This window comes from Pipistrellus kuhlii, unplaced genomic scaffold, assembly GCF_014108245.1.
Source record: "Pipistrellus kuhlii isolate mPipKuh1 unplaced genomic scaffold, mPipKuh1.p scaffold_m20_p_2, whole genome shotgun sequence".
Lineage (NCBI taxonomy): Eukaryota > Metazoa > Chordata > Mammalia > Chiroptera > Vespertilionidae > Pipistrellus > Pipistrellus kuhlii.
Window position 1 is genome coordinate 128,080,181 of NW_023425515.1, and position 22,539 is coordinate 128,102,719.

At 46.4% G+C, this 22,539-nt stretch overlaps 1 protein-coding gene across 1 annotated transcript in view; it reads left to right on the forward strand.

Annotated features, from left to right (window-relative positions):
- The window catches only part of ABCA4 (ATP binding cassette subfamily A member 4), a 203,725-nt gene that overhangs the window by 73,802 nt on the left and 107,384 nt on the right, over positions 1-22,539 (forward strand). Inside the window, exons 19-30 of the mRNA XM_036445578.1 lie at positions 1,220-1,394; positions 3,775-3,906; positions 5,306-5,445; positions 5,910-6,047; positions 7,006-7,199; positions 8,201-8,285; positions 11,713-11,918; positions 12,223-12,271; positions 15,872-16,134; positions 16,993-17,117; positions 17,588-17,686; positions 18,495-18,681. Coding sequence (XP_036301471.1) covers positions 1,220-1,394; positions 3,775-3,906; positions 5,306-5,445; positions 5,910-6,047; positions 7,006-7,199; positions 8,201-8,285; positions 11,713-11,918; positions 12,223-12,271; positions 15,872-16,134; positions 16,993-17,117; positions 17,588-17,686; positions 18,495-18,681 — 1,793 coding nt within the window. The remainder of the gene's footprint in view (positions 1-1,219; positions 1,395-3,774; positions 3,907-5,305; positions 5,446-5,909; positions 6,048-7,005; positions 7,200-8,200; positions 8,286-11,712; positions 11,919-12,222; positions 12,272-15,871; positions 16,135-16,992; positions 17,118-17,587; positions 17,687-18,494; positions 18,682-22,539) is intronic.

Below are 22,539 nucleotides of genomic sequence, written 5' to 3' on the forward strand. Positions count from 1 at the left end.
GACAGTAAGTGCACTGTGGGTTCAGATCCCATCTCTGCTACTTATGAACCTTGTGACCTTGATTGGACCCTTGATGTCTCTTAGTGTTAAGTTTTCTCATCTATAAAAATGGGCATAATAATATGTACCCCATGGAGCTGTTAAAAGGCTGAAATGGGGTATCCTATATAATAAAGAGCTAATATGCAAATGGTCGTCATGCTCTTGCGCCAGGGCTGGGGGACCTGAGGCTGCACCAGGAGACCTGAGGCTGTGCCCCCTGCCAGGCAGGGCTTGATGGGGGACCTGAGGTCATGCTCCCCACCCTGGTGCTGAGCCGGGGACCTGCAGGCCAGGGAACCTGAAGCCATGCCCCCTGCCTCAACACTGGAGCCAGGGGACCTGAGGCTGTACCCTTGCTTGGTTGGGCCTGATAGGGGACTTAAGACTGTGCTCCCCCCCCGCCCCCCTTCCCCTGGCACTGGAGCTGGGGAACCCGAGGCTGCATCTTCTGCACCAGCGCCAGGGCTGGGGGACCTGAGGCAGTGCCCGCCACTTGGCAGGGCTTGATGGGGGTGGGGCCAGCAGGGTCTGGGTCTTGCATGATTAATATTTTTTTCTTGAACATTAACTTTGAGATGTAAGCAGGTGGGTAGGAACTTGATTCTAGGTCCCATGGAGTGCCCCAGACTCTGATAGGAGGGAGATTTTCATATACACTGAGTGGCCAAATTATTATGACCTCTGAATGCAGGGGACATGGGCGGTTGGCCGGCCTGCCTGCTGGTCAAACTCCTGATCAAGGGGACAATTTGCATATTAGCTTTTTATTGTATAGGATATACACACTGAGTGGCCAAATTATTATGCGTTCAGAGATCATAATCTGGCCACTCAGTGTACATTTTACTGATTTTCTTTCATCTCTGACACTTCTATTATAGAGAAAGGGCAAATAGCAATATTAAAATATTTCCTTTAATTAATTCCCTCTTAATGTGCATGAATTTCATGCACCGGGCCACTAGTTGTATATAAAGCACTTGAAATAATGCCTGTTCAATAAATACAAGGTACTACTATTACCATTATTATTCTGTAGTCATCCTTACAAAGGTCATAGCTAAAGTCATGGAGGCAGGTGAAATTATAGGCAGAAGACAGTAGCCTGAAGAAAGGATTATGGGGAACATGTACATAAGACATCATATTTACCTTGTGTTCATTTTTTCCCTCCAAGACTCCTTCTTTGAACGTGAGCTTCCAGGCCTGGTTCCTGGGGTATGTGTGAAGAATCTGGTAAAGATTTTTGAGCCCTATGGCAGGCCAGCTGTGGATCGTCTTAGCATTAACTTCTATGAAAACCAGATCACTGCCTTCCTTGGACACAATGGAGCAGGGAAAACCACCACCTTGTGAGTCTTCAAACAAAGATGCTGTATTGCCATTGGTCCTGTCATTTTCCAGCTCTATTCTTTCCCTCTTAGCTTCAACCTACTCTTTCCCACTGAATTTTAGCGACAAAAATGTGCTCTGTATTTGTGCTCCAGGAATGTATAAAGCACACTGCAGAATTCAATGCTCACTGACGCATAATTGTTTCATTTGATCCTCACAAGAAGTTGTAAAGGGAGGTGGGGTGTTTATTGCTACTTTGTGTGCCAAAAAAGTAGACATCCAGAGAACTAAATTGACTTCCTGAGCCACCAAGTCATAATGGTTCAGTGGGGAAGAACCAGGGCCCCCCACAATTGTCTCTTGTCCCTGACAGTACAAGTCCTTCTCCCCCCCCTCCCTCAACCCCCTTAGCGTTACTGTCAGCAGTGGTGGTGATAAAATTATGACCATCATCATATGCTCACAGTCAATATACTTCTTATTTATTTTCAAAGAGCATTCCTTTTCCTACCAAAGGTGGTAGTTCTGGAGAAAGTAAAAAGGGTGCAGTCTCTAGAGAAAGCATGTCAAACTCAGAGTTTAACACGGGCCAAATAAAACAAGGTTTAAGCTTATGTGGGTCACAAAAAAAACAAAAGCTTCAATTTTCATAGAAACATAGGTTTATTTCAATAGAGACATGCTGAATACAAAGGGCTGAAATAAATGAGTAATAGTTAACATAAAATAAAAAACATTTTAATAAAAATTAATATTTTTTTCTTGAACATTAACTTAACAGACACTGAATAACTGCATAAATTAATAAACATAATGCAAATACACCTATTTTTCTTGTTCTCTGAAAGTGAATTATTTCCTGTTGTGTACACCAAACAAGTCAGGCCAAGACTAAGGATTTGGCAATCAGCTGCTAAAATATTCGCTGCCAGTATTAGTGGAGAGAAATAGTGTGCCTGTGCATAAGGCTCATAAGGGAAATGATGGAACATGATTATAGTAATCAGTCACTAGCGAACGTTGTAGTTCATTATTAATAATTATGTATAACAGGATATTGTAAAAATTAAGTTACAAATTTTTAATTAAAACATTTCTTACCTACCATTATACTGGCTGGGCCGCACAAATATTCATTGTGGGCCACATGTGGCCCATGGGCGAGAGTTTAACATGCTTGTTGTAGAGAGTAACAGCCTGGAGACTGAAGGCCAAGTTCAGGAAAGGGGAAAGCTCAGCATAAAAGGCTCAGCTCCCCTCACTTTTCTAAGGGACCTGAGTGCCATCTGCTCGGACAGCTAAAATTTCCCAAGTTGCAGCAGAGACATCAAGTACTCCCTCTTAAAGGGCAGGAACCCTTCTGACACGCCATCCTGGAGTCCTTAGGCTTCTGCCAGAGCCCCAGGAAGGAACAGCAGTATACACCCTGCACTGGAATGTTCTCCGAGGGCGGTTCAGTGCGAATGGAATGCAGGGCTGGAGCCATTATATTTGGTTCTATTTCCCTCTAGTGGTTGATCAACAGAGATTTCAGCTTCTAAGGACAAATTCAGAGAGCCTGAGATGGTATCTGAACTCAGGGCCTGAGCTGGGTGGGGCAGCATGAGATCCCTCTGACTTCTCTCCTTTCAAACTAATATGGTCAGAGAATGCCACCCAGGGCCTCAGGGCTTCGCACAGGCAAACACATTACTTCACCTAAGGCTGCCATGCAGCTTCCCCTGGGGTTGAAACACAATGTTTAATACAAGCAATATTTTTGAGGTTTACTTTCACTTGGCACTGTTCTAAGTGCTTTGTAGGTATTAACTCATAGAATTCTCGCAACAACTACATGAGATGGGTGCCATTATTTCTCATTTTTTCAAAAAACAAAAACTGACATTGCTATTGGCTCTTTATGCTTTGGATCCAAAAACAATGGGGTTAGTGATAATTCCCACACCTGCCTTGAATCAATTAACATATACATATTGAATGCCTGGGCTTCTCGTGGAGACCCTTCCTCTGTGCTCTGTAATGGTGACATCAGCGAAGCATTGGCCCAGGTACTGAACTCATTCTGGTGAGCAGTGAACGGGGCTGAGCTGGGGAGGACCCTTCGGGTCTAACTGAACGACCCACAGCTGGGAATCCTGGAGGCCCATAGTGCTTGTCTGGGTACACCAGGAAATATGTGGAAGCAGAGGAGGAAGAGACAGGCGGGCCTGGACATACACACTGGTGCTAAGCTGTTGTCCCCACTAAGGATGGTTTGGGTTCAATTGAGAGCCATGGACAGGGATCACCCTGAGAGTTCCCACTGACCCTGGGGGAGGGGCTGCCAGAGGGAGGAGCTGCCAGGACAAGGCACCCCTAAAGGCCATCTTTTATGCCACTCACTTCTGTGTTTGACAGGTCCATCCTGACTGGTCTGTTGCCGCCAACATCAGGGACTGTGCTCATTGGGGGAAAGGACATTGAAACCAGCCTGGATGCCGTCCGGCAGAGCCTTGGCATGTGTCCCCAGCACAACATCCTGTTCCGCCAGTAAGTAGAACAGGAATTGAGACCCTCTCAGTGTGTTATGCTTACCCTGCACCCAACACATATGTTCTCTAGAGCCCAGCTCAGGGATGCCAGTTCGGGAAGCAGGAGGCAATAACCTTATTTGATTTCCCCAGGTTCAAGGTCCTTTGTCCTGCTTGCAATGAGGGGTGTGCCTGTGGTACTCAGCTCTGAGGTCTCCTCCCTCAAAAAATGACCCCTCTTCTCTCGGAGAGGGTGGCCGGTCCTGGGGCCCTTTGCTCAGTCCTAAAGTGCTCCCTCTACCACGAGAGGAGACCAGTTTCCCATTTTCCCTCTAAACCAGGCACTGGTTGTTTTCAGTTGCTTTCTCCAAAACTTCTATTTCTTTTTAAAAAAAAATATATTTTATTGATTTTTTACAGAGAGGAAGGGAGAGAGATAGAGAGTTAGAAACATCAATGAAAGAGAAACATCAATCAGCTGCCTCCTGCACACCCTCCACTGGGGATGTGCCTGCAACCAAGGTACATGCCCTTGACCAGAATCAAACCTGGGATCTTTCAGTCTGTAGGCCGACGCTCTATCCACTGAGCCAAACCAGTTTCAGCTAAAACTTCTATTTCTTATCTAAAGAGTTAAGAAAGTCATTGAAGAAAGAAAGAAGGAAATATATATTAAAAGAAGGAAATGAAAGTCACCTATAGCCCTGGTTAGTGTGGCTCAGTTGGTTGAGCATCTTCCCATGCACCAAAAGTTTACTGGTTCGACTCCCAGTCAAAGCATATGCCTGGGTCGCAGGTTCAGTCCTTAGTTGAGATTCTTACAGGAGACAACCAATCGATGTTTCTCTCTCTCTCCACCTGTGCCTTCCTCTCTCTCTAAAATCAGTAAAAAGATATATATTTTTTTTCTTAAAGTCACCTATAATTTCACCACCCAGAGGTAACCATTGATAACACTTGTGTATATAATTTTTCAGAACTTTCTCCTGTGCATGTATAGATATACACATATACTTTAGAATTACAGAGAAGAGTAAAACATGGCATACAATTTTATAAACTGCCATTTAAAAAAAATGTGATTGCTTTCCTTTAATCTAAGATATCATGAGCATCATCTATCTTTTCTTGTCATTACACACTCTTCTAAAAATACTTTTTATTGTTTACATACTATGCCATTGTATAAATGTACTTTTAAGCTGTCCCCTCTTATTAGATACTTCAGCAGGATCTGTTCTTTGGTGTGTGTTTTTTTGTTTTGTTTTGTTTTGTTTTGTTTTTGTGTGTGTGTGCTATAAACGACACCATGACGAACATCCTGATTGCTAAACTTGTGTGCTCATCCTCAGCTATTTCTGTAAGTTAAATTGCTGGAGGTGGACCTGCTGAGCTTTCTCATCACCCCGTCCCTACAGCCTCACAGTGGCCGAGCACATCCTGTTCTACGCCCAGCTGAAAGGGAAGGCGCGGGAGCAGGCCCAGCTGGAGGCGGAAGCCATGCTGGAGGACACGGGCCTCCATCACAAGAGGAATGAAGAGGCTCAGGATCTGTCAGGTGCTCGGCAGCATTGGAAAAGGCAGGGCTGCACATACCCATTGTTCCCCAGGGTGTGTGTGTGTGTGTGTGTGTGTGTGTGTGTGTGTGTGTGTGTTCTTAGGCTTATAATAGGAGATATGGTAAGAGCCAATATAATTCTTCCATAAAGTGATTCTGAGCATCTAAGAGCAGCCCCTCTGGATCATTTCCCATGTGGGCGTAGCAGCCTGGGCTGTCTTTGTTCTGATGTTTATGTGTTGGAACTAATGTGTGAGAACAGCCTTCCAAAGATCTTGTCCTAAGAAGCAGAGCCTGCCTTTCTGCACTGAAAGAGGTCTATGCACCGCCAGGGTTTGTATGCTGCATAAACATCTAAGGAGGTGGTATCACACCACTGTGAAGCAAAGGTACTCCCAGCCCCAGGCCTGTCCCTTCCTGTTCCCCACAGCCCCCGTGACCCCCGCGGCGCCCCGTACCCACAGGTGGCATGCAGAGGAAGCTGTCGGTCGCCATTGCCTTCGTGGGCGACGCTAAGGTGGTCGTGCTGGATGAGCCCACCTCTGGGGTGGACCCCTACTCCAGGCGCTCCATCTGGGACCTGCTCCTGAAGTATCGCTCAGGTGACAGCCTGCGCCGTGCCCTGTGCTCTCACACCCGGGGTTTGGCAACTGAGTGTGTAGTAAGAGCCACAACTACACTCACGTGGGGGCTCCTCAGTGCCTTGGGTGAATCTAAGTTCCCGAGGGAGCCTCCGGAGAGCTTTACCCAAATGTAAGCAGGGAGTCAGGAATGGAGCAGTCTAGTTTCCAAAATATTCTAGAAAATCCTGTCAACCCTCTGCCTCACACAATGGGTGTAGCCCTGGGTGAAACTCCCCTTTGACTAAGGGGAACCAAGTCCTCTGCGAATGTCCCAAGAAACTCCATAGACATTCAGGACCAGGTGTGCAGGTGACACGCCAGTATCCAGTGCCCAGAAGACCGCTGCAGATGGAAATGTCTCAAAATGGGACTTCCCTTCTCTATCACAGCACCTCCCAACCACAGGGTGTAGGTCCAGAAGGGGCAGCGAGTTGAGCGTCCACAAAAGTGATATCATGGCTCAATCCTGTGGTCAATTTGCCAACCTGAAATCCTCATTACTGTTTGTGTTTTTTAAATGACATTTCCAGCGAGAGAGAGAAAGAGAGAGAGAGAGAGAGAGAGAGAGAGAGAGAGAGAGAGAGAGAGAGAGGGAGAGAGAGAGTGCTTTGCACAGATTATAAAGGCAGTACTTAATGATCCAGAGACTGTAAATCTAGCATTCAGTGGACACTGGCTGACAATAATGAATACGTCCCACACATGATGATTTGCTGGAATCAGGCCCTGTGCCTGGTAAACAATGCTTTACAACATGCAGGATGCCATGCAATGTTAGCTATCGTCATTATTACAGTACTCCGGACTTGATGCAGACGCTTGCTTTTATTTATTACCTCCCAGTATCGAGCCCGTGTAATGAGGAGGTTACTGTACACCTTCTCTGTCCAGCCTGGCTCCGGCCTGCCCGGTGATTCCCCTTCCCCTGCCCTCGCAGGCAGGACCATCATCATGTCCACTCACCACATGGACGAGGCCGACCTCCTGGGGGACCGCATCGCCGTCCTCTCCCAGGGGAGGCTCTACTGCGCGGGCACCCCGCTCTTCCTGAAGAGCTGCTTCGGCACGGGCTTCTACCTGACCTTGGTGCGCAAGATGAGGAGTGTCCAGGGCCGGAGGACAGGCTGCGAGGTGTGTGTCTGCCCAGGGCAGGAGCCGTCCGGGGGAGCAGGGGTGCACAGCGTGGTGCTGCCTTCCTGGGCACTTTCCCTCGAACCGGGCTCCATGCAGCAGAGCAGCCCTATGGTTCTGGAGCCATCTATAGGCTTTGATGAACTGACATTGCAAACCTGCCTTCAGAGATGCTTTATCCCAAATGAAACAACTAGTTTTAAATGACCTGACACTCTTATATTCCAGAATTCTAAATGACACACGTGAAAATAGGTCTTATTTTGCAAGGTTATAGGAGAGTAGTTGTTTGATTCCAACATTTCTTTTTCCATTCCAACATTCAAGTTCCCTAATGAAACTCGAATTCTGCTGGTAAGTAAGAGCTAAGAAAAGGCTTCCTTGGGGGCTTTCCCTAAAAATAAGGAAGCCAAGAAATGCCACACAGCAAGGTCCCCTCAGCACGTCCGGAGACCCGGGTTCAGGTCTGGGCCGCAAGGTGGACAAGCGGCGTCATCCCAGCAAATGACTTAATTCCTTGTCATTGTTGGTTTTTTTACATACAGAAAATGAAACTAATACTCTCTGATCCTGGGTCCTTGGGATATGGTGAAGATAATAAGATGAAGTATCATAAACAGCACTCAGGCTGTCACACTTATTATATTGTGGCATTATTGATGCCTCTGGCCCCTGTCGGTTAAGGGGTTTCCTGTCCTGAGTGTATTCCCACCGCCCAGCAGGCACCATGGGAGGGAGGAGCACAGTCAGACCCACAGCGGCCACATAAGTAATGACAAGCCAAGGGATCCTTCGAGGCTCTGCTGCTCTCTGCGCCTGAGTCACGGGATAAGATCGAATAGCCACACCTTCCAAATGCTCAGATGAAGTAATAGGTTAAACCCGTGAAGGAAAATGCGTCGACCACACTTGGTGGTGAGAAACAAATTAGGCATGGTGGTGACAGCGATCCACATCAGAGAGACGCTGTCATGGAAGTGACCGGTGTCCATCTATTGTAGGGGACCTGCAGTTGCACATCCAAGGGTTTCTCCATCAGGTGTCCAGCCCATGCAGATGAGATAACTCCAGAACAAGTCTTGGATGGTAAGGACTGGGGCAGGCCATATCTTGGTTCTTGTCTGGCTATCATTTCTCAGTATTGGGTGTGTCTCCTGCTGTTACTCATTTTAATGGGAGTGAAGAGAATATTCGGTGTCCTCCTCAAGTCCAAGGCACGCAATTGCTCATGTTTTTCTTTGAACTTCTTTCTCCTCTTCCATTCCCAAAAGGATTTGAAAAACCATGCACCTGTGGGCCCTCTCCCTTTGAGGATGAATCAGCCTTTGTTCACTCCATGTCCTTGCCCATAACTGAGGCTCCATTGCTGGGGTCCTCCTGCCCAGACACCAGGCCTCAGGCCTGAGTGTCCGGAGAGATGGGCTTCTACAGATGGCAGGTTCCACTCTGGTAGACCCACGGTGAATTTTCCCAGAGAGTCAGATACAGTATCTACAGACTATCGTACATCCCTGCTACCTTCCTAACTTCCCCCTCAATTTACCAGTTTTACAGCAATTGTTCCTTGGGTTGGGATGCATTAAACCTGGTTAAGAGGCACCCTGCCTCTAGGGTGCTATAGAAGAGAGGCAGTCAGTCACTGTAGAAGCGGTTTGCCAACCACTCTCCATTTTCCCATTAATGCCCACCTCCCATCCTGCCCCTGGGGTGTCTTTCCGCATGGAATCCACACACCCCATATCCTAAACCCATGGACTGATCCAGGTTAAGGAAGGGGAAAAGTATATGTTTATCAAATAAAAAACAAAGTTTTCTACTTACCACATTTTTTTTTCTCAATCTGAGAATTTACAAACTAACATTTGGTGAAACAAGAAAACTGGACAGCCGAAGCCAGTTTGGCTCAGTGGTAGAGCGTCGGTCTGCAGACTGAAAGGTCCCGGGTTCGATTCTGGTCAAGGGCATGTACATTGATTGCGGGCACATGCCCGGTAGAGGGTGTGCAAGAGGCAGCTGGTTGATGTTTCTCTCTCATCGACATTTCTAGCTCTCTATCTCTCTCCCTTCCTCTCTGTAAAAAAAAAAAAAAAAAAAAAAAAAAAAAAATCAATAAAATATATTTAAAAAAAAAGAAAAAAAGAAAAGAAAAGAAAACTGGACAATACTTCTGTACTATGCTTAAAACTTGAGGAAAATGCCCAGAGTCACATTATATTTATGCTCTCACCCTCTCCTTGCGCTGACAAGAATATGTGGTGAGCATGATGCATCCTTTTAGGGTGACTTTTGTCTGTTTCCTAGCTGGCTTTGCCATGGGATCCCCCACTTTCTGAGGTTCCCTCCCAGGAGGAATCTTGGGCAAGAAATTGATAATTTTTTTTTAATGAATACTAATTACTGTGGTGCATCAAAATCAGGTTGGAAAGAGAGCCTGCTGCCTAGGTGATGTTTAAAAATATTCCTTGATTTCTAAATAAAGATTTACTTTGTTTCACTAGGATAGGCATGCTGTGCCTGGTAAGAAGCACAGTAAGTAGTTATGCCCGGAATCAGAGCAGAAGTCGTTCTAATCCCCAGTCCACACCCTGCACCACACTCTCGCTCCCAGACCTCCCTGTGCCCCTAAGGACCACTCTGGGAAAAGGCTGACACACTTCGGAGACTCAGTCCCTGGGAATCCAGCAGCTTCAGGTTGGACTTCCTTCCTTAGAGAACAATGAGCGTGACCTCTGAGAGCTTTGGGGCAGAGCTGCTTCCTCAGGCCAGGAGCCTCCAGCCTCTGAATGAAGTTATCCCTGAACCAGAGACAATTGAGTCCAATGTGAAGATTTGACATAAACCAAGCCTTCCAGCCAGCTAGGCAGGAGGATTTGGGTTGAAAGCCATGCAGTCCCTCCAAGTAGGTCATTTCTAAAACAAGAAAGAAAAGAATAAAAAACAACGTTTTCTACTTACCACATTTCCCCCCTCAATCTGGGTTTCCTGACCTGAGAGGACTGCTAGGGAATATGCATATGAGAGCTGGGTTTGAGTCCCCCGAATCCCTTTACCTTTGACCTGCCCTCACGACAATGGGCTAGGACAGTGGTCGGCAAACTCATTAGTCAACAGAGCCAAATATCAACAGCACAATGATTGAAATTTCTTTTGAGAGCCACATTTTTTAAACTTAAACTTTTTCTAACACCACTTCTTCAAAATAGACTCGCCCAGGCCATGGTATTTTGTGGAAGAGCCACAATCAAGGGGTCAAAGAGCCACATATGGCTTGAGAGCCACAGTTTGCTGACCACTGGGCTAGGGGACTGCCTCTTCAAATAACTGCTTTAAACATTTTAAAATCAGACAGCACATTCTATTGAACAAAGGGGGAAATTGACCCAAGAACATTACATGGCCTCCCAGGGTTGCGTGCCTAAAATTCAATTTTTGCCGAAACCAGTTTGGCTCAGTGGATAGAGCGTCGGTCTGTGGACTGAAAGGTCCCAGGCTTGATTCCGGTCAAGGGCATGTACATTGGTTGTGGGCACGTCCCCAGTAGCAGGTGTGCAGGAGGCAGCTGGTTGATGTTTCTCTCTCATCGATGTTTCTAGCTCTCTATCCCTCTCCCTTCCTCTCTGTGGAAAATCAATAAAATATATATTTTTTAAACTTCAATTCCTATTGTATGAGGATATCAGGTCAATACTTGATACTGGACACTTCCCCACACATCCCAGGCTCCATCTCCCTGTCCATCGCCACAGCTTCTCAACCCTTCTTGCATCTGCTGTGAGCTGGGCATTAGGTCTTGTTTTGTTTGAGGAGGCTGGTGCAATCCCAAGGGAACTGGCACAGTCCTCCAAAAAGTTAGAGCAGCATGGGTGTGAGAATTAAAAAAAAAAAAAAAAAGGAGTTCTCACCCACTCAGTTACCAAGTCTAGGGGTGCATCCTGGGCAAGTCCCCTATCACTTGAGCCAGACCAGGAAAATGAAAACACCTTTGACTTAACCCTCAGGCTTGTGGTGAATAAGAGTGAACAACAGAAGTGATGTTTATGATAACAACAGCCACTAACTCATCTGCACACCAAGGCATGGTCTGAGTTTCTTACGTGTATTAATTAGCTCATCCAGTCCTCACAAGCAACACGTAACTTGATGCCATTACTTTCCCCTTTTCACAGATGAAGAGACTAGGGTTTGACCTGCCCAAATGTTACTTAACTTGTCAGGGACAGAACATTCTATTGAACAAAGGGGAACATTGACCTGGGGACATTGCATGACCTGCCAGAGGTGCACAGCTAGTTAGTGAGGATACTTTTTCCACCTCCCTTGCCCTCTCAGTGCCCATCACGGGGCCAACTAAGCTAAAAACTGACACGAAAGTGTGCTTCTCCTCTAGAAGAGTCACTCCCCAGGAGCAAGAGGCCCATTCCTCAAATGGGAAGGAAGGAGGGGACCCAGGCAAGCTCACAGTCTTCCCGGTTCTAGAAGAGCCAGTTGGCCTCTGTCTTTTTTCTTATCCTAGGGGACATGAATGAGCTGATGGAGGTGGTTCGCCACCATGTTCCAGAGGCAAAGCTGGTGGAATGCATTGGTCAAGAAGTGATCTTCCTTCTTCCTAATAAGAATTTCAAGCAGAGGGCATATGCCAGCCTTTTCAGAGAGCTGGAGGAGACACTGGCTGACCTGGGGCTCAGCAGTTTGGGTATTTCTGACACTCCCCTGGAAGAGGTAAGGCAGAGGTTACAGCTGGTTTTGTCAGATACCGGAGACATGCAAAAGTCTCACACTAGAGGGAAGTTTTGTAAAGGCAAAAAGTCATAAGTCCCCACCCACGCATAGCATCTATCTTCATTCTTTGGCTCACTTCCTCCTGCCTTTGTCCATATGCACGCATATTTCATGTAATTGTGGTCACTGTGTGCATACACTTTTGTGTTTATAGAAGACCATGTTTTCAGATAAAGGGTTATGATGTATTTTCTGAGAGTGGGAATATCTAAACCAAATTCTCTCTTTTTCCCCCCCTTGACAGATATTTCTGAAGGTCACGGAGGACTCTGATTCAGGACCTCTGTTCACTGGTATGGTGCTGGAGTTTGTGGCTTTTCCCCTCACCACACCCTTCCCCTAAGTTCCCTCTTGAGAATCTAAGGAAAAACTCATGAAACAACAAAGCAGGCAAACACTCCTCCACAGTATTTATCTGGCATCCAAATAACAGGCATTTGGTATTCTTGGTTCCTTTGAAGGACAAAGAAAGAGCAGAGAGTGTTAGGTGTGGGTGGGAACGCTGGGTGAATCAGCTTCTGTACCTGAGCTTCTCCACCACCACCACCCCCCCACCCCCAGGTCTCTGTTCTGGCCAGGTCACTATCCCCATGTCCTCTTATCTCCACCAGGCCTCTGATCAGCTCCTGTCTGCATGAGTGATAGCCTGCAGAGTCCACAGAGATAACGGTGACAGTAAATACAACCCAGATGCCAGCTAAGGCCTCCTGGCCCCTTTGAGACCAAGATATTCTGAACCCTCATTTAGCACCCTGTGGAAATTTGAAACTGTGGGGACCATCATTTCTGTAGATCCTGGGGGTCTCTCTTCTATCTATGTGAGCCTCAGTGCCATCTAGCCCCTTCTGTGGTTTCCACCAAAACCCCTAAGCCACACAAAGCGTTCATGAGTACAGTAGACTTTACTGTGGAGGGTGTGGGTGGGAAGATGGACATGCAGGAGGGGTTACCTGCCTCAACACAGGTTACTTTGGATAGAACAAAGAACAATAGGCATCCACCCACACTGATAAAACCTTCTCCCTGGCTCCTCTGTCCCATCTATTTTCCTCTCTCCTGAGAACCTGTGTGTCAATTCTCCTTTGCTGCCTTGGGCTCCTGCCACTGGTTACCTCCTTCTGTCCAGTGTGGCACATCATGGTGTTTTCCTGAACAATTCTCCCTGTGGGGCTTCTGGGGCCAGCTCTTAAGATAATATGGTTTTCTCTTGCTTCACAAATGGTCCCAGACATTTATTTATCAGCTATGCTCAGAACTTCCAAAATGGTCAAATTTTGCAGCTCAAATGTACTCCATGACCCAGGTAGATCTGTACTAGATTCCAGAAGTGGGGTCTTCTACTTACAGAGAATAATCCCTCTTAGCAGTTAGAGAATAAATAACACATCAGAAGACTGGCCAGCCTGGGTATAGAATGTAAGGGTCCAAAGAGGTAGTCAAGGATAGAGGTTAGGAGTGTAGTCTCTAGAATGCAGCAGACCAAACACCAAACCTGAGCTTTACAAGTTGCTGACTGAGTGGCTTTGGTTAAATATTAGCCTCTTTGTTCCTCAGTTTCCTCATCTGCAAAACAGAAACAATAATATTATCAACCTTATAGTGCGGTTGAGAGAATTACATGAGTTAATACAGGTCAAGTTGTACTGAGATTCTGTGATCCCTAAAGACCAGCAGGGAGCCAAGTCCGATGCAATTAACAAGAGAGCCTCTCCCACGTTAACATGGGCTCTGTCCCACTCATGCCAACAGCATGCGAGTCCAAGGGTTTTATATGGGTGGTGATGTCACTGCTTTGGCTGACCCTGATTGGTTGGGTGAGGGTTAGGGTCCAGTTACACAAAATGGAGGATAACTCTGCCCTTCCCCACAGTGGAGTCAGGAGTTTATCCTCGCCCTGCCCTGTCCTCTCAAAGTCTCAACACAGTATGCAGTTTCTGATTAGTATTTAGACACTCTAATCTCAACATTTACAGATCATCTCTTACCTCAAACTTGTGAGCCCTCTATAGTTTAGAAAGCAGTTAACACCCATTGCTTTATTTGATTGTCACTATAATCTCATGAGATGGGCAAAACAGGGATTAGCCCTACCTCAGGGAAACTGAGCTCACACTGGTTGGATGCCTTTCCTAAAGTCACACAGGCTTCTGAGTCTAGTTTTCTAGTTGTGGCTTTCAAGTCTAGGACTCCCAAGGCCAAACTCTTGCTACCTCCCATTTTTCATATGGCTACGTGCATTTGTTCTGCATTTACTCAGTTTTAGAGGACAGTTTCAGATCTAGTCTAAACGTCTGAAGGAATCAATAGCTGTCCATTGGACTCACACATTACAAGGTACCAAAGAGGGTCAATGTCACTCCTGAACTGGTAGCTCGCAGCCAGTTACCACTAGAGGGCAGCAGAGCAAGGGACAAACTGGGGTTCTAATTGTGAACTGTGCTCTGGCTGGGAGAGTGGGCTCAGGCTGGATGGGGATCAGGGATAGACATGAAGAGAGGCAGCAGGAATCCAGAAGGGGGTTGAAGACATAAAATGTGAGCCCTGATCAGGAGAAAAGAATCCAGAGAACCAGGACTCTGGTGCCCTGTAGTCTAAGAGCCTGGAGTTCTTTCCCAGGCCCGTTGCATCGCAGGTGCTGGAGAATGCTGGCTGAAAGGAGGACTGAGCTGACCTAGCCTCTTTGCAGCTGCCCTTGTTCGGGGTATAGTAGGTGGGTTAACAAGCAGCCAGAGACCAAATGGAGGTCCTCCAGGCTCTCCCGTTATGTTCAACAACATGTCCTGCAAATGAACACTGAACAGTGACGATAAACTCTGACTTGAACATAACTGATAACCTACAATGATAATAAGCACATTCACATGTGTTAGCCCATTTGATCTTTTTAGCAGCACTGTGAAATGCTCTGCTTCATTTTACAGAACAGAAAAACTCGGATTCAGGCAGGTTGCATCACTTAGCCAAATGAATCCAGCAAGAGTTAGGATTCAAACCAAGATCTCCTAACTCCTGGTTCATTACTCTTTCTGCCATTTCACGGTGGCCTCTAAGAAATCAGAGAAAAAAACAAGCTGACTCTGTCTTGCACTTTTTTATGAACACTAGAGGCATGATGCATGAAGACTCATGCAAGAATAGGCCTTCCTTTTCCTGGCTGCTGGCACCGCCTTCTCTCTGGCCTGAAGCTACCTTTCCACCTTCCTTCTCTCCGGCCCGGAGCCACCTTTCTGCCTACCTTCGCTCCAGCTGGAGCCACTTTCTGCCTCTCGCCTTGTCGTGTCAATTTGCATATTCCCTCCTTATTGGCTGTGGGTACTGCCATCTTTGTTGCAGAGTTATGGTCAATTTGCATATTCTGTCTTTATTAGATAGGATATATTTTTGTTAAACATTTTTCAAATAATGCAAAAAAAAGGCTGAAACCACCCTTCCTACTTCATCCCTCACCCCTAATGCAGCTCTGCCATGCAGTGGTAACCTCTGACAACAGTTTATGGGCAATCTTTCAAAGCTTAGCAGGTGTGTGTGTGTGTGTGTGTGTGTGTGTGTGTAAAAATATCACGTTTCTTTGTATATGATGTATGTGCTCTCTAATATAAATACAATCTTATTACTAAGACCTTCTGCTACTTGGCTATATGTTTTCAACCGCTTAGTGCATTTAGATCTATCTGTTCTTTTTAACTACTATAGAGAATATTTAAGTGATTTCAGCTTATTTTTTCTATAAATGATTTACACTAAAGAATAGAATTTATATAAATTCATTAACCTACCTGGTCTGATATTTTGTTGCTGATTTAAATGAAGGGAAATTTAATAGAGTAAGAAAATAATAGCATATGAGATCCAGACTTTGTGGGCGCTTTTCTAATTTATTAATTCACACTCAGGCAACACTCAGCAGAAAAGAGAAACCATCAGCCTGCGACACCCCTATTCAGGTCCTAGCAAGGAGGTCACACAGACATCCCAGGGCTCTGACAGCTGCTCTATGGAGCCGGCTCCTCCCACCCAGGGCCAGCCTTGCCAGGAGCCTGAGGAGCAGGGCAGCAGGCGCAACACGGGAGCACAGCTGGTCATCCAGCAGGTGCAGGCCCTGCTGGTCAAGCGGTTCCACCACTCCGTCCGCAGCCGCAAGGACTTCCTGGCCCAGGTATTGCTGTGGGTCTTGGGCTGTGTGGGGTGGCTCCTGGCCAGGCCTGCCTGCCCCTCCTGGCCTCTCCCTCCTCTGCCCGGCTTTCTGTGCCCCTGGGTTCAGGCCCAGCAGTGAGCAGGCTCTTTAATTCTGTTGCCTTTGTTTCCTCGTTGCCAACCTTTACTTTGATTCTTGGTTAACACTTGACCTCACTAAGCAGGGGAAATAAATAATAGTGAATATGTGAATGTTGTTATTTTTACAATATTTTTCATTTATTTTTGCAGTGGCCCTACATATCAAGGTTATTGTCTTCTTTGTTTTTTATTTGAAAAAGAAACTCAGGTTGATCTCTAGCTAATCACTGGCCCTCTTTAATGTTTTGTAGTTGTTTTTTTAAAATCCTCACCTGAGGTCATGTTTATTAATTTGAGATAGAGAGGAAGAGAGAGAGAGAGAGAGAGAGAGAGAGAGAGAGAGAGAGAGAGAGAGAGAGAAAGAGAGAGAGAGAGAGAGAGCTCGCTCGCAGTTGCTTTCTATACACACCCTGACTGGGAATCAAGCCCATGACCTTTCAGTGTACAGAACAACACTCCAACCAACTGAGCCACCTGGCTGGGGCTGCTTCAATGTTCCGTGTTGGCCTACTTCAACCCTCTCCAATGGTTATCAGAACATGTCTTGCCTTTGCATGTGCTGCCCATAATATTTCCCAGAAGCCTGACTTTCCACCAGGGCCAGTTATGAGGCTGCAGATTAAACATTTAAATGAATGAATGTGTGTGTGTGTGTGTGCGTGCGCTCGCATGTGTATGTTTGTGTATCTTTTGCACACCACAGCCCACAGCCCATGCTGCCATGTTTATTTCCCCACAGATTGTGCTCCCAGCCACTTTTGTGTTTTTGGCTCTGATGCTTTCCATCATCATCCCTCCTTTTGGTGAATACCCAGCTTTGACCCTTCACCCCTGGATGTATGGGCAGCAGTACACCTTCTTCAGGTGCGTAGACCTGTCCCCACTGGTCATCATTTGCTCCTATGGGGTGTGGGGCTCCTGGGTCACATGCTGCTTGATGGGCTCTGGCCTTCCCCCTCTCAGGGACAGTCACCAACATGGCAGGAGTCCTTGGGCTGCCCTCGGAAAGGAAGTTATGATTCCTGCCACTTGGAAGGTGATTCCAAGTGAACAACCAGGGCAGCCAGGAGTAAGAAAAGAGAAAGTCAAGGTTAGGTGACGATGGCAGCTTCATCTTTATGGGGCACAGGTGTGATGTGCCATCACCGGGTGTGTTTGGGAGGCTGCCCCCTTCCCAGAAGACCTATAACCACCCCGTACAGCATTCTGTGCCCTGTGTACAGGCCTGGCATGTAGTAGCCACTCAATAAAACATTTGTTGGGTCGCATGTTGGCTGCTTTGTCCCTCTGTCCCAGTCACGTGCCCATTGAGTAACCCCTCTCACCTTGTCTAGCATGGACCAGCCGGGCAGCGAGCGGCTCGCAGCACTTGCAGACGTCCTCCTGAACAAGCCAGGCTTTGGCAACCGCTGCCTAAAGGAAGAGTGGCTTCCGTAAGTCCCTGTGCACCCCTGCCCTAGCCCTGACAGCTTCCCTGGGAGACCCAGATGATGGAGTACGGAGATGGCGGGGCTGGGATGGGCCCTTCTCAGTCCTGCTCTGCACACATCACTCTCCCCGCCCCGCACTCACCCCGCTTTTCCTCCAACAGCTGCATGCCGAGGCGCTCACTCCCTCTCAGAAAGCCCCTGCTTCATTGGGCAGCTCTTTATCTTTGTAATTCCCAATCTCAAAAGTCCCGTGATAAGGTGATTTATGCTTCCCACAACCTATTTGGAAGGAATCCGAACAGGGGGAAGGATGGAAATGGGGGTTGTGTCATTGGACCTAGAATGGTGTTAATTGCACGTGTGGCCAACTTTCTATTATTCCTATGTGTATAGAGAAGGGAGTTTCAGAAGACAGTTGAAATCCACCAAGAATTCTAAAAATCAATACAACTTTCACTGCTTCTCTCACTCAGCTTTTTCAGAGCTAGTGATAAGGACCAAAATTAGGCTAATTTCAAATCCCTCTCTTATTTATTATCTCTCAACAGCTAGAGCCAGCAGAAGAGAAAAAAGAGATAAAACTGCCCAGAAACTAGATGATTTCACAGTTCCACACCGAGTCAATAAAAAGCACAGCCTACTCTTGACTTTTCTTGAGCAGAAACTAACCTCTGAGAGCATAAGAACGTGTATGGCTCTGAGGATGAGGAGGAAAGGCTGGGGAAGAGATGGTTGGATACCACTCCTCATTTCTAGGGCTTTCTCTACACTTTGAGGCTGATTATGCACTATTTTCCTGTCTTCCATGAAGGGAGTACCCCTGTGGCAACTCAACCCCCTGGAAGGTCCCCTCCGTGTCCCCGAACGTCACCAACCTGTTCCAGAAGCAGACATGGACACCGGACCACCCCTCGCCCTCCTGCTGGTGCAGCACTAGGGACAAGCTCACCATGCTCCCCGAGTGCCCCGAGGGTGCAGGGGGGCTCCCGCCCCCTCAGGTACCTCGACTCTCCTTGGGAAACTGGAGGCCCTGAATCTGCAGGGATGGGGGGGGGGTACACTGTGCCCTGAGATCCTGGACAAACAACATTTTATTTCTTTAAATATATTTTTATTGATTTCAGAGAGGAAGAGAGAGAGAGAGAGAGAGAGAGAGAGAGAGAGAGAGAGAGAGAGAGAGAAGCATCAATGATGAGAAAGAATCATTGATCGGTTGCCTCCTGCACACCCCACACTGGGGATTGAGCCCTCAGCCCAGGCATGTGCCCTGACTTGGAATCAAACTGTGACCTCCAGATTCATAGGTCAATGCTCAACCACTGAGCCACGCTGGCCAGGCCAAACACTTTAAACTGCCAATAGAGTGCAGGACCTAATGAGAGTCCCTGGGTCCTCTCAGCAGGGCTTCCCCTGGCAGCCTGTCCAGCCACTCGGAGGAAGTCACTGGCCAGCTTTGTTTTCCACCACACACGTCCTATGCAATGTAGTAAGGAAACATCTAAACATTGGAAGATTATGCAAGTCATGCATGCTCATGATAGAAAAATTAGAAAGTACAGATGAGTCAGAAGAAAAAAAAAAAAAATCATCCTATCACCTGGAAATAATCACCAATAACATTGGGTTTTGTCCATTCAAACTGGATTATATTCAAAATTCTGTCTTAAAACCTGCTATTTTCACTTAATAGCATATTATGAACATATGCCCATGTCAATACACATCTACATAAGTGTTTTTAATGCCTGCATGCTTATCCCACTATTTGGATTCACTTTAATTTATTTAACAAAGTTCTCATTCTTGGATCTGAGTTTTCTTTTCTTTTCTTTTCTTTTCTTTTCTTTTCTTTCTTCTTCTTCTTCTTCTTCTTTTTTTTTTTTTTTTTTTTTTTTTTTTTTTTTTTTTTTTTTACAGAGAGGAAGGGAGAGAGACAGTTAGAAACATCGATGAGAGAGAATCATCGATCAGCTGCCTCTTGCGTACCCCCTACTGTGGATATGCCCACAACCAAGGTACATGCCCTTGACCGGAATCGAACCCGGGACCCTTCAGTCCCCAAGCCGATGCTCTATCCATTGAGCCAAACCGGTCTCGGCCTTGGACCTGAGTTTTCAACTTTTGTCCATTATAAACAATGTTGTAGTGTGCATTCAAATGCATATGAATTTGCATGCTTTTTAACAATCTTAATTAAGAAGCTTGCCATGTGCTATGTCACTAACATGCACACACACACAAACACACACACACACACACACACAGCCAATAACCATGTTTTCCAAGGACATCAACGATCTTGGCTCTGAGCAATATCCTCTTTTGGGTGTTCTGTACTCGAGAATGCATCACAGTGAGCCTTTCCCAGGGTTTTAGAGTCACAGGGGTCAGGGAAGTCTCACTTTGTCTTGGGTTGATAATGATCCTCCTGCTGGTTTGCACCAAGTGGGCCATTCTGTGGCCATGTCCAATGATTTGCCAATGAATGGATGGTTCCCAGAGAGGCAGTGTGGCTTAGTGTCAAGAGCACAGGCATTGTGTTAGTTACTTGCCTCTCTGAGCCTTACTTTCCCCCCTAATAAATTGGGGATAACTGTAATTTATTTCACAGCATTTTATAAGAATTCAATGAAATAATGTGGGTAAGGAAACTGTGTTATTTAGAATTACATTCAACGGAATGATGACCACCGCAATCTAACAGTGGGTGAAATAGGACACATTGTGTTTCCCTCTCCTGCAGAAGTTCGTGCAGGTGGTCCAGCACTCTCTGTTCTGCTGCTTCTCCATGGTAAACAGGCCTCAGCCTCACTGGCCAAGATGGCAGGACCTTCTTTCCAGTCTGCAGAATGAAAGAAGGGATGAGTAAAAAGAGAGGGCAAACTGCAAATATGCTATCTCCTATGAAAATTTCAAGAAGCTACCACACTTAGCTGTCATTGGCCAGAATCAAGGGAGTCTGAGTGGCCTTGCACCCAACAGTCTCTCAGTCTGGCAGATGGCAGAAGGGCAGAGCAGATCATGGGGGACAACTAAATTTTGCCCTCACATCAATCCCAGGAGCTGGCTTGTGAATGACTGTTTATGAGCATCCTGCTCTCTCTCTCTCTCTTTCTCTCTCTCTCTTTCTCCCTCTCCCTCTCCCTCACCCTCTCCCTCTCCCTTTCTCTCCATGCTAAAAGCAGATACTTTTCTATTTCTCAAGCAGTATATTTCCCCATTGAATTATTGTATAACTCATCCACTCTGCATCACAGGGATCCTTAAACAGGAGCTGAGGGAGCGTGTCCCAATCCTCTGTACCCCAAGAGGAAGCTCTATTTCTGCTGGGTTTGCAGAGGCCTCCTGCTGCTTCTGCTCTATCGCACCAGCATCAGACAGAGTTCTACACCGAGTCCTGGCGAGGGTGGAGGGAAGGCCAGGAGCAGCAACATGGAGATTCCTTTCTTCAGCGAGTTCTAACTTCAAGGCTGCCAGTCCAGCTTACAGAACCTTTTTCTCGGCATTGGTGCCTGGTTCCCAGGGGGGAAATGTAACAGGCCACCACAGCCAATGTCCTGGGATCAGACCAGTTCCTGTGATTTTCTTTGTGTCTGTGTTTCCTCATTATCATTCGTGTCTCTCTTGAGAGAGAGAAAAAAAAGTAACATCATGAATCTGCACAGGAGCTACTTCCTCTCTCTCTCTCTCTCTCTCTCTCTCTCTCTCTCACACACACACACACACACACACACACACATTACATTACATTCAACGGAATGATGACCACTGCAATCTAACAGTGAATGAAATAAGACACACTTTGCCTCCCTCTCCTGTAGAAATTCGTGAACTCTCTGTTCTGCTGCTTCTCCATGGTAAACAGGCCTCAACTTCATTGGCCAAGATGGCAGGACCTTCTTTCCAGACCACAGAATGAAAGAAGGGATGAATAAAAAGAGAGGGCAAACTGCAAATATGCTATCTTCTATGAAAACACACACACACACACACACACACACACACACACACTCATATTTACACCTATTCACTCAAACACACTCTCCCATTCAGCCTGGAAGTAAGCCAGAGGTGTGGGTACAAACTTGGTTCAGAGGTGGTAAATTGTCCTCATCTGAAAAACTGGATGGCAAATACTGTCTTCTGCAGGGTCCCATCCTGTTCTCAAATTATTTCAGTGGTGGTGGGTCCTCAGTGGACGTGCTTCACTCCTGACTTCTAGAATACACAGAGTTAAAGTTATAGGAGTCTTTTATTTACAGAATTTTTAGAAAACAATTTATCATAAAATTCCCAGGCACCAGCAATTATTCCGGCCTAGATTCCACCCGGAGAGTTTGGCGCTTCCCCGGGATGCTTGAGAAGCTGGGGTGAAAAGAGTCAGGGCTGTGGAGTCAGACAGATGTGGGTTCAAATCCTAGGTCAGTCTACAACCCGGTACAAGTTATCCAAACTTTCTGAACTCACTTTCTCTGCCTGTAAGATAAAAGAATAATTCTTATATCATGGAGGTTTGAGGATTAAGGGATATAATGAGTGCAGAGTGTTTGGCATATTGCCTGCACACAGAGTTCTGTAGATGCCAGTTCTCTTAGCATTAGAGATGAACTAGGTAAAGCAAGTGAACTGAAGAAGGAAGTATACTAGGGATAGGGAAGGAGTCAGAAAGTGTATAAAAATGAGAAGCATGGTTTTAAAGCCAACAGCATTTTCCCTCTCTACCTTTGGTTGCTACCCTTGACACCCAATGTTCATGACTCATGGGAAATTAAACCATTACCTAGTATTCCCAAATGTAAAGTAATATTGCCACCTGGTGGCCAAACTCATGATCTTTTGAATTCTCCAAAGCCTTT